Source organism: Heptranchias perlo, chromosome 3, assembly GCF_035084215.1.
Source record: "Heptranchias perlo isolate sHepPer1 chromosome 3, sHepPer1.hap1, whole genome shotgun sequence".
Taxonomy (NCBI): Eukaryota; Metazoa; Chordata; class Chondrichthyes; order Hexanchiformes; family Hexanchidae; genus Heptranchias; species Heptranchias perlo.
Window position 1 is genome coordinate 6732478 of NC_090327.1, and position 12003 is coordinate 6744480.

At 48.1% G+C, this 12003-nt stretch overlaps 1 protein-coding gene across 1 annotated transcript in view; it reads right to left on the reverse strand.

Moving 5' to 3' along the window:
- Positions 1-12003, reverse strand: part of LOC137305830 (putative per-hexamer repeat protein 5) — a 104080-nt gene that overhangs the window by 21370 nt on the left and 70707 nt on the right. The window contains exons 2-3 of the mRNA XM_067974757.1: positions 2583-3896; positions 1455-2493 (exon numbers count right to left, since the gene is read on the reverse strand). Coding sequence (XP_067830858.1) covers positions 1455-2493; positions 2583-3896 — 2353 coding nt within the window. The remainder of the gene's footprint in view (positions 1-1454; positions 2494-2582; positions 3897-12003) is intronic.

Here is a 12003-nt window from a genome sequence, read left to right on the forward strand (position 1 = left end):
CAATGACAAACCCTTCTACTTTTTTTGCTAAAAATTAGAAATTTATGGCATTCAAAAAGATTTGAGTCAAATAGCTGTTAAGGCCTGGGGGGGAGGGGGTCAATCGAAATTTTCCAAATAGAGTTTGATTGATTTTTGTTAGGCAAGGGTATTAAGGGATACGGAACCCAAGGAGGGTAAATGGAGTTAAGATACAGATCAGACTTGATCTGATTGAATGGCGGAACAGGCTCGAGGGGCAGAATGGCCTCCTCCTGCTCCTATGGCTGTAGATTTCAGAGTCGCACCTGTCAGTTGTCAGAGACTAAGCTCAGAGCCTGCAACATAGGGATGTGACGTGTCTCACACATCCTTCTTTTCAAATGAGTGTCCATGAGATCTGGGTCCCATTGACTCTGAAGACATAGGCAGCATCCTCCTCAGGCCTCCGCTGGGGAAAGTGGCACATCATCACTCACCCCCCTCTCCGCCAACTTTATTATGCTCTGCTAATCAGCCGATCCTCACTAACACTATCTAATGAAAATATCTGAGCTGGTGCGTGGGAGTGATGAATCAAGTGACACAGGGGATGAGGTAAAGAAGGTTGTTGCAGAGAGACATGGGGCAGGATCTTAAGAACATAAGAACGTAAGAAATAGGAGCAGGAGTAGGCCATACAGTCCCTCGAGTCTGCTCCACCATTCAACAAGATCATGGCTGATCTTCTACCTCATCTCCACTTTCCCGCCCGATCCCCATATCCCTTGTTAACCCTCGAGTCCAAAAATCTATCCCTCTCGGCCTTGAATATATTCAACGACTCAGCATCCACAGCCCTCTGGGGTAGAGAATTCCAAAGATTCACAACCCTCTGAGTGAAGAAATTCCTCCTCATCTCAGTCTTGAATGGCCGACCCCTTATCCTGCGACCATGCCCCCAGTCCAAGATTCTCCAGCCATGGGAAACAATCACTCAGCATCTACCCTGTCAAGCCCCCTCACAATCTTATATGTTTCAATGAGATCTTGCTTCAGGAACTCATGGTGGGCTTGATTTCCATATCCTCTCCCTCATCATCCTCCTCCTTCTCCTCTTCATCCTCAGTGTTAGTAACTTAGTCCATGAGGATGATTTTCCTTCTCTCCTGTTCTTCATCCTCCTTTGAGTGAAGAAGTGCCTCCTGGCATCACCTCTGAATGGCCTAGCTCTAATTTTAAGATTAGATTTTAATTTTCTGGACTCCCCCTCCAGGTGAAATAGTTTCTCTCATCTAATCAAATCTTTTAGTTCTCTTAAACACTTCAATTAGATCACCACTTAATCTTCAATACTCAAGGGAATACAAGCCTAACCCCGGTATCACTCTTAGCCCCGGTATCACTCTCAGTCCCGGTATCACTCTTAGTCCCGGTATCACTCTTAGTCCCGGTATCGTTCTTAGTCCCGGTATCACTCTCAGTCCCGGTATCACTCTTAGTCCCGGTATCACTCTTAGTCCCGGTATCACTCTTAGCCCCGGTATCGCTCTTAGTCCCGGGATCACTCTCAGTCCCGGTATCACTCTTAGTCCCGGGATCACTCTCAGCCCCGGTATCACTCTTAGTCCCGGTATCGTTCTTAGTCCCGGTATCACTCTTAGCCCCGGTATCGCTCTTAGCCCCGGTATCGCTCTTAGCCCCGGTATCACTCTTAGTCCCGGTATCGTTCTTAGTCCCGGTATCACTCTTAGTCCCGGTATCGTTCTTAGTCCCGGTATCACTCTTAGTCCCGGTATCGTTCTTAGTCCCGGTATCACTCTTAGCCCCGGTATCACTCTTAGTCCCGGTATCGTTCTTAGTCCTGGTATCACTCTTAGCCCCGGTATCACTCTTAGTCCCGGTATCACTCTTAGTCCCGGTATCGTTCTTAGTCCCGGTATCACTCTTAGTCCCGGTATCACTCTTAGTCCCGGTATCACTCTTAGTCCCGGTATCGTTCTTAGCCCCGGTATCACTCTTAGTCCCGCTATCACTCTTAGTCCCGGTATCACTCTTAGTCCCGGTATCGTTCTTAGTCCCGGTATCACTCTTAGTCCCGGTATCACTCTTAGTCCCGGTATCGTTCTTAGTCCCGGTATCACTCTTAGCCCCGGTATCACTCTTAGTCCCGGTATCGTTCTTAGTCCCGGTATCGTTCTCAGTCCCGGTATCACTCTTAGTCCCGGTATCGTTCTTAGTCCCGGTATCACTCTTAGTCCCGGTATCACTCTTAGTCCTGGTATCACTCTTAGTCCTGGTATCGCTCTTAGTCCCGGTATCGTTCTTAGCCCCGGTATCACTTTTAGTCCCGGTATCACTCTTAGTCCCGGTATCACTCTTAGCCTCGTTGTCAGTCCCGGTATCGTTCTTAGTCCCGGTATCACTCTTAGTCCTGGTATCACTCTTAGTCCCGGTATCGTTCTTAGTCCCGGTATCACTCTTAGCCTCGGTATCAGTCTTAGTCTCGGTATCGTTCTTAGCCCCGGTATCACTCTTAGTCCCGGTATCACTCTTAGCCCCGTTATCACTCTTAGTCCCGGTATCACTCTTAGTCCCGGTATCGTTCTTAGCCCCTGTATCACTCTTAGCCCGGTATCGTTCTTAGCCTCGGTATCAGTCTTAGTCTCGGTATCGTTCTTAGCCCCGGTATCACTCTTAGTCCCGGTATCACTCTTAGCCCCGTTATCACTCTTAGTCCCGGTATCACTCTTAGTCCCGGTATCACTCTCAGTCCCGGTATCGTTCTTAGCCCCTGTATCACTCTTAGCCCCGGTATCGTTCTTAGTCCCGGTATCGTTCTTAGTCCCGGTATCACTCTTAGTCCCGGTATCACTCTTAGCCTCGGTATCAGTCTTAGTCTCGGTATCGTTCTTAGCCCCGGTATCACTCTTAGTCCCGGTATCACTCTTAGCCCCGTTATCACTCTTAGTCCCGGTATCACTCTTAGTCCCGGTATCACTCTTAGCCTCGGTATCAGTCTTAGTCTCGGTATCGTTCTTAGCCCCGGTATCACTCTTAGTCCCGGTATCACTCTTAGCCCCGTTATCACTCTTAGTCCCGGTATCACTCTTAGTCCCGGTATCACTCTCAGTCCCGGTATCGTTCTTAGCCCCTGTATCACTCTTAGCCCCGGTATCGTTCTTAGTCCCGGTATCACTCTTAGCCCCGGTATCACTCTTAGTCCCGGTATCACTCTTAGCCCCGTTATCACTCTTAGTCCCGGTATCACTCTTAGTCCCGGTATCACTCTCAGTCCCGGTATCGTTCTTAGCCCCTGTATCACTCTTAGCCCCGGTATCGTTCTTAGTCCCGGTATCACTCTTAGCCCCGGTATCACTCTTAGTCCCGGTATCACTCTTAGCCTCGGTATCACTCTTAGCCTCGGTATCGTTCTTAGTCCCGGTATCGTTCTTAGTCCCGGTATCACTCTTAGTCCCGGTATCACTCTCAGTCCCGGTATCGTTCTTAGCCCCTGTATCACTCTTAGCCCCGGTATCGTTCTTAGCCCCGGTATCACTCTTAGTCCCGGTATCACTCTTAGTCCCGGTATCACTCTTAGCCCCGGTATCACTCTTAGTTCCGGTATCACTCTTAGCCCCGGTATCGTTCTTAGTCCCGATATCGTTCTTAGTCCCGGTATCATTCTTAGTCCCGGTATCACTCTTAGTCCCGGTATCGGTCTTAGTCCCGGTATCACTCTTAGTCCCGGTATCACTCTTAGTCCCGGTATCAATCTTAGTCCCGGTATCGTTCTTAGCCCCGATATCTCTCTTAGTCCCGGTATCACTCTTCGCCCCGGTATCACTCTTAGCCCGGGTATCACTCTTAGCCCCGGTATCACTCTTAGCCCCGGTATCACTCTTCGCCCCGGTATCACTCTTAGTCCCGGTATCACTCTTAGCCCCGGTATCACTCTTAGTCCCGGTATCACTCTTAGTCCCGGTATCACTCTTCGCCCCGGTATCACTCTTAGTCCCGGTATCACTCTTAGCCCCGGTATCACTCTTAGCCCCGGTATCACTCTTAGTCCCGGTATCACTCTTAGTCCCGGTATCGTTCTTAGCCCCGGTATCACTCTTAGTCCCGGTATCACTCTTAGTCCCGGTATCGTTCTTAGTCCCGCTATCGTTCTTAGTCCCGGTATCGCTCTTAGTCCCGGTATCACTCTTAGTCCCGGTATCGGTCTTAGTCCCGGTATCGCTCTTAGTCCCGGTATCACTCTTAGCCCCGGTATCACTCTTAGCCCCGGTATCACTCTTCGCCCCGGTATCACTCTTAGTCCCGGTATCACTCTTAGCCCCGGTATCACTCTTAGTCCCGGTATCACTCTTAGTCCCGGTATCGTTCTTAGTCCCGGTATCACTCTTCGCCCCGGTATCACTCTTAGTCCCGGTATCGTTCTTAGTCCCGGTATCGTTCTTAGTCCCGGTATCACTCTTCGCCCCGGTCTCACTCTTAGTCCCGGTATCACTCTTAGCCCCGGTATCACTCTTAGCCCCGGTATCACTCTTGGTCCCGGTATCACTCTTAGTCCCGGTATCGTTCTTAGTCCCGGTATCGTTCTTAGTCCCGGTATCACTCTTAGCCCCGGTATCACTCTTAGTCCCGGTATCGTTCTTAGTCCCGGTATCACTCTTAGTCCCGGTATCACTCTTAGCCCCGGTATCACTCTTAGCCCCGGTATCACTCTTAGTCCCGGTATCACTCTTAGCCCCGGTATCACTCTTAGCCCCGGTATCACTCTTAGTCCCGGTATCATTCTTGAGCGATGGCTGGCAATCGAGGGACTGAGGCAATTGAGGCAATTGAGTATTCCAAGCCCATTCCCTTATGTTTACATTTTTTACAAAGCTAAATCAGGCCATCCATGAGACTCGGGCAAAAGGCAGTTGGGGGAATAATTAATGTTCAAAAGTCACGGCTTGATGCTGTCGTTGGCGTAGGTCAGGGGGAGTTCCACGCGATGGGCCGCCCGCTAACAGGTCCGGGACGGGAGCTGCAGACCGTCTAAGGTAAGTGCCGAGGATCTACTCCTTTTAGCACTCCTTGTGGGCCAGGAGGAGCAGGAGTGCTTCCCCCACCCTCCCCCCACCCCAACACAGGCCACACCAGGACGCCTTTGGCCCCCACCAGCCCCGATCACGACCCCGAACTTCTGCCTTATCCGATCACTGCCCTGATCTTGGCCCCTCACTTCTACTATCTGCCTGGGACCCATGGAGCCGTTACTTACCGCTGCCGCTTGCTGGCCGGCCAGTCAATCCAGGCCGGCTGTCGGGCGGCAGTCTGCCCAAAATTATTCAAATGAGGCCCTGCCGTTAAGGGCCTCCACGTCACCCGGCCTTGCTGGCTTCTTTGCCCACCACCGGGCTCCCCCTGCACCCTCTCCACCTCTCCATTAATATTGGGGACTGAATTTCCCAACTCGCTCCCCCTCACTGCCGCCCATGGGATTTGTGGAGCAGATATCCCAATGGATACTTGAATGAGCAGACCCTGCAGGATATGGTAGGGCCTGAACTGTAGGGCGTGTGTGGGAGCAAGTCTTAGTTCAGTGGCACAAAACTGGTGTAATTGGGCCGATCGGTGATTCTAAATTAATTAATGGACCAGTGTTGCAGAGAATCTGGCAACATAGTTTTTTTAATATTCAATAACTACTGTATGCTGGTGCTTGGTGCAAATTACATGGAGCATAAATACAAGACAATTGATGTTATTTCATGGCATAAAATTCAAATAGTGCCAAATGCAAAATAATAAAAATAAGAAAATTAATCTAAAATGGCAAAAAATCCAGGGGGGGAAATAAGGAGAATTTTTTTTTTTAGGCAGCGAGTTGTTATGATCTGGAATGCGCTGCCTGAAAGGACGGTGGAAGCAGATTCAATCGTAACTTTCAAAAAGGTATTGAACAAATTCGTGACAAGAAGGAACGTGCAGGGCTTTGGAGAAAGAGCAGGGGGAGTGGGACTAATTGGGATAGCTCTTTCAAAGAGCCGGCACAGGCACAGTGGGCCAAACGGCCTCCTTCTGTGCTGCATGATTCTATGATTCTAATATAGTTTCACTGATAATTCAATCAAGGTATCCATTTTTGGCATAATGTCGACCTACTAAATTGCTAACAGCTATTCTCATTAATTCTGCTACATTTATTAAAACTAAATGATCATTTTTTTTTAAACGATGGTCTTTGGCTACTTTTAATTTAAAATTTCCGGTCGTGTGTGGAATTTAATGAATATAAATGTAAAAAAATAAAATTTAACATGAAGGAAAAAGCGTTCTCGAAACTGATAAGAAGAAAGCTATTAAAACCCATATCAGGGAATCATCGCACAAAATAAATCCGCGTGTGAACAGCAAAACGTGATGAGAAATGTCCAGAGAAATCACAGTTTCAATGCACGACACAAATAGAATATGTCATGACTCGCAGTGACTGGAGCACGTGGCTCACTCGGGCTTTCGTCCATGGTGAGTTTTCTCGGAGTTCTGGTCGGCACAAAGCTCGATACATCCAACCAACTTGGAGCAGAAGTTAACAAAGTCAAAATAATGTTGAACTATAGCCAAAGCAGTGGAATACATAGGAATTTTGGAACAGGCAGGGGGCCATTCGGCCCCTCGAGCCTGTTCCGCCATTGAATTAGATCGTGGCTGATCTGTATCTCAACTCCAACTACTCGCCTTGGTTCCATATCCCCGAATACCCTTACCTAACAAAAAAATCTATCCATCTCAGTTTCAAATTTTCAATTGACCCCCAGCCTCATCAGCTCTTTGTGAGGGAGAGAGTTCCAGATTTCCACTGCCCTTTGTGTGAAGAAGTGCTTCCTGATATCATCCTTGAACGGCCTGGCTCCAATTTTAAGGATATGCCCCCTTTGTTCTGGCCTCTCCCCCACCAGAGGAAATAGTTTCTCTCTCTCTACCCTATCAAATCCTTTAATCATCTTAAACACCTCAATTGGATCACCACTTAACAACGTAAGAAATAGGAGCAGGAGTAGGCCATCCAGCCTAATCTTCTAAATTCAAGGGAATACAAGCCTAGTCTATGCAAACTGCCCCAATAATTTAACCCTTTTAGTCCCAGTATTCGATTGAATCTGTGCTGCACCCTTTCCAAGGCCAATATATCCTTCCTGAGATGCGGTGCCCAGGACTGAATGCAATTCGCCAGATGGGGTCTGACCAGCGCTCTGTACAACTGTAGCAGAACTTCTACCCATCTGTATTCCAGCCTCCTTGAGAAAAAGGCCAACATTCCATGAACCATTTTAATTACTATTGTGTACCCGTCCACAAGTTTTTAGTGATTTCTACACATAGACCCTTAAATAGTGGGTGCGGTAGCATAGTGGTTATGTTACTGGACTAGTAATCCCGAGGCCTGGACTAATACTCCAGAGTCATGAGTTCAAATCCCTCCATGGCAGCTGGGGAATTTAAATTCAATTAATTAAATAAAATCTGGAGTTAAAATATGAGTATCAGTAAGGTTGGCTGTGAAACTACGAGATTGTCGTAAAAACCCATCTGGTTCACTAATGCCCTTTAGGGAAGGAAACCTGCATTCTATACCCGGTCTGGCCTATATGTGACTCCAGACCCACAGCAATGTGGTTGATTCTTAATTGCCCTCTGAAATGGCCCAACAAACCACTCAGTTGTAAAATCTCGCTAAAAAAAAGACATAATAAGAATAAAACCGGACGGACCACTAGGCACCGGACACGACAAAGGCAAACCAAGCCCAGTCGACCCTGCAAAGTCCTCGTCACTAACATCTGGGGACTTGTGCCAAAATTGGGAGAGCTGTCCCACAGACCAGTCAAGCAACAGCCTGACATAGCCATACTCACAGAATCATGCCTTTCAGCCAATGTCCCAGACTCTTCCATCACCATCCCTCGTGATGTCCTGTCCCACCGCCAGGACAGACCCACCAGAGGTGGCGGTGCAGTGATGTACAGTCAGGAGGGAGTGGCCTTGGGAGTCCTCAACATTGACTCTGGACCCCATGAAATCTCATGGCATCAGGTCAAACATGGGCAAGGAAACCTCCTGCTGATTACCTTCCTCAGCTGATGAATCAGTCCTCCTCCATGTTGAGCACCACTTGGAGGAAGCATTGAGGGTAACAAGGGCACAGAATGTATTCTGGGTGGGGGACTTCAATGTCCATCACCAAGAGTGGCTCGGTAGCACTGCTACTGACCGAGCTGGCCGAGTCCTGAAGGTCATAACTGCCAGACTGGGCCTGCAGCAAGTGGTGAGCGAACCAACACGAGGGAAAAACTTGCTTAACCTCATTCTCACCAATCTACCTGTCGCAGATGCATCTGTCCATGACAGTATTGGTAGGAGTGACCACCGCACAGTCCTCGTGGAGATGAAGTCCCGTCTTCGAACTGAGGACACCATCCAACGTGTTGTGTGGCACTACCACCGTGCTAAATGGGATAGATTCAGAACAGATCTGGCAGCTCAAAACTGGGCATCCATGAGGCATTGTGGGCCATCAGCAGCAGCAGAATTGTATTCCAGCACAATCTGTAACCTCATGACCCGGCATATTCCTCATTCTACCATTACCAACAAGCCAGGGGATCAACCCTGGTTCAATGAGGAGTGTAGAAGAGCATACCAGGCATATCTAAAAATGAGGTGCCAACCTGGTGAAGCTACAACTCAGGACTACATGCATGCTAAACAGCGGAAGCAACATGCGACAGACAGAGCTAAGCGATTTCACAATCCAACGGATCAGATCAAAGCTCTGCAGTCCTGCCACATCCAGTCGTGAATGGTGGTGGACAATTAAACAACTAATGGGAGGAGAAGGCTCTGTAAACATCCCCATCCTCAATCATAGCGGAGTCCAGCACATGAGTGCAAAAGACAAGGCTGAAGCGTTTGCAACCATCTTCAGCCAGAAGTGCCGAGTGGATGATCCATCTTGGCCTCCTCCCGATATCCCCACCATCACAGAAGCCAGTCTTCAGCCATTTCGATTCACTCCACGTGATATCAAGAAAAGGCTGAGTGCACTGGATACAACAAAGGCTATGGGCCCCGACAACATCCCAGCTGTAGTGCTGAAGACTTGTGCTCCAGAACTAGCTGCGCCTCTAGCCAAGGTGTTCCAGTATAGCTACACTGGCATCTACCCCACAATGTGGAAAATTGCCCAGGTATGTCCTGTCCACAAAAAGCAGGACAAATCCAATCCGGCCAATTACCTCCCCATCAGTCTACTCTCAATCACCAGCAAAGTGATGGAAGGTGTCGTCGACAGTGCTATCAAGCGACACTTACTCACCAATAACCTGCTCACCGATGCTCAGTTTGGGTTCCGCCAGGACCACTCAGCTCCAGACCTCATTACAGCCTTGGTCCAAACATGGACAAAAGAGCTGAATTCCAGAGTTGAGGTGAGAGTGACTGCCCTTGACATCAAGGCAGCATTTGACCGAATGTGGCACCAAGGAGCCCTAGTAAAATTTAAGTCAATGGGAATCAGGGGGGAAAGCTCCCCACAGGCTGGAGTCATACCTAGCACAAAGGAAGATGGTAGTGATTGTTGGAGGCCAATCATCTCAGCCCCAGGGCATTGCTGCAGGAGTTCCTCAGGGCAGTGTCCTAGGCCCAACCATCTTCAGCTGCTTCATCAATGACCTTCCCTCCATCATAAGGTCAGAAATAGGGATGTTCGCTGATGATTGCACAGTGTTCAGTTCCATTCGCAACCCCTCAAATAATGAAGCAGTCCGAGCCCGCATGCAGCTAGACCTGGACAACATCCAGGCTTGGGCTCATAAGTGGCAAGTAACATTTGCGCCAGACAAGTGCCAGGCAATGACCATCTCCAACAGGAGAGAGTCTAATCACCTCCCCTTGACATTCAACAGCATTACCATCACCGACTCCCCCACCATCAACATCCTGGGGGTCACCATTGACTAGAAACTTAACTGGACCAGCCATATAAATACTGTGGCTACAAGAGCAGGTCAGAGGCTGGGTATTCTGCAGCAAGTGACTCACCTCCTGACTCTACAAGGCACAAGTCAGGAGTGTGATGGAATACTCTCCACTTGCCTGGATGAGTGCAGCTCCAACAACACTCAAGAAGCTCGACACCATCCAGGACAAAGCAGCCCACTTAATTGGCACCACATCCACCACCCTAAACATTCACTCCCTTCACCACCCGTGCACCGTGGCTGCAGTGTGTACCATCAACAGGATGCAACTCGCCAAGGCTTCTTCTACAGCACCTCCTACACCCGCGACCTCCACCACCTAGAAGTACAAGAGCAGCAGGCACATGGGAACAACACCACCTGCACGTTCCCCTCCAAGCCACACACCATCCCGACTTGGAAATATATCACCGTTCCTTCATTGTCGCTGGGTCAAAATCCTGGAATTTCCTTCCTAACAGTACTGTGGGTGAACCTTCACCACACGGACTGCAGCGGTTCAAGAAGGCGGCTCACCACCACCTTCTCAAGAGCAATTAGGGATGGGCAATAAATGCCGGCCTCACCAGCCACGCCCACAACCCATGAACGAATAAAAAAAAAATCTCTCTGCTCTTCCACAGTTCCTAGCTTCACGTCATTTAGGAAATTCTCCGATCTATCTTTCTTACGTCCAAAGTGGATGACTTCACATTTCCCCACATTGAACTCCATCTGCCACATTTTTTCCCACACATTTAATCTATCAATGGGCGTGTGAGACTCAGCCAGTGTTGCAGAGTCCTGGTAAAAAGTGGCCCAGGTTTATTTGTCACATCAAGCATTCCCCTAGTCGGTGAGTGTAGTAACACTATAAGTTTGTCGGTGAAGGTAACCTCTGTTGGCCAGCTCTAATAAAATCCAAAAAGAATGTGCAGTTTCAGAGTTCAGAGTTGAGGAAATATTGGGATGATTTAACTCTACTTCACCCAAACGTTTTGGGAAGATATTTTAATTTTATACTCGGAATTGAATTGAAAAGCTATTGCAGAATTGAATCCACTTGCAGCCAATTTGAACGTGTTCTGTCGTCTGGGTGATTTTTTAAAAATTGTAAACATATATAAAGTATTGTACTAAAGCTTAAAGGCCATTTTTCATTTTTTTATTAACATATAACGTATCTGAAACTTTGAAGAAAAAGGGTTCCAAGTGAACGTGGAAGATTATCATTTAAATATAACAAAACGGGATCATTTTCATTTTTGGGGTGAATCATAGTGCCTTTGCTTACTGCGTGCAATAAGGCTCGGGTTACCAACCCTCCAGGATTGCCCTGGAGTCTCCAGGAATTGAAGATTGGTCTCCAGGACACTGCTGCGAGCAAATACCCGGGAGAAAAATGATAGGAGCATTCAAAAAATTGTGTGCGTTTTTTCCATTTTCTTTGAAAACTTTCATTTTTCTGTTATAAAAATACTGGACATGGGGAAAAGGCTGTTTGATGGACAGTCAGGAATCATCCAATCAGGTAACGAAATGTCTGATCGTTTTCCAATAGGGGGAGGAAGGCAGGCAGCACAAGGATGGACGTGTCGGGCGACCAATGGCAGGAGCATGGGGGCGGGGCGTTTGGAGGCGGGAGGTCATGCGATGAAACCTCCGGGAATACGTCCAACCAGAGTCGGCAACCCTTAAATCGGGCCTAACTTTACCAAAGGAATAAATACAGAAAAAATGACAGAGGAGACAAAGAGGAACTGTGCCACCATATAAATATTCTGGGCAATATTCTATTATCTATATTACATAGAATGTACAGCACAGAAACAGGCCATTCGGCCCAACTGGTCCATGCCGGTGTTTATGCTCCACACGAACCTCCTCCCTCTCTGCTTCATCTAACCCCATCAGCACATCCTTCTATTATCAGCATTAGTGGTAAAACTAATAAGAATCTGTTGCGTTGTTACAAAGATACGTTAACTTTTTTGGCACAATGCAGATTTAGGCACAAGCAGATCAATGT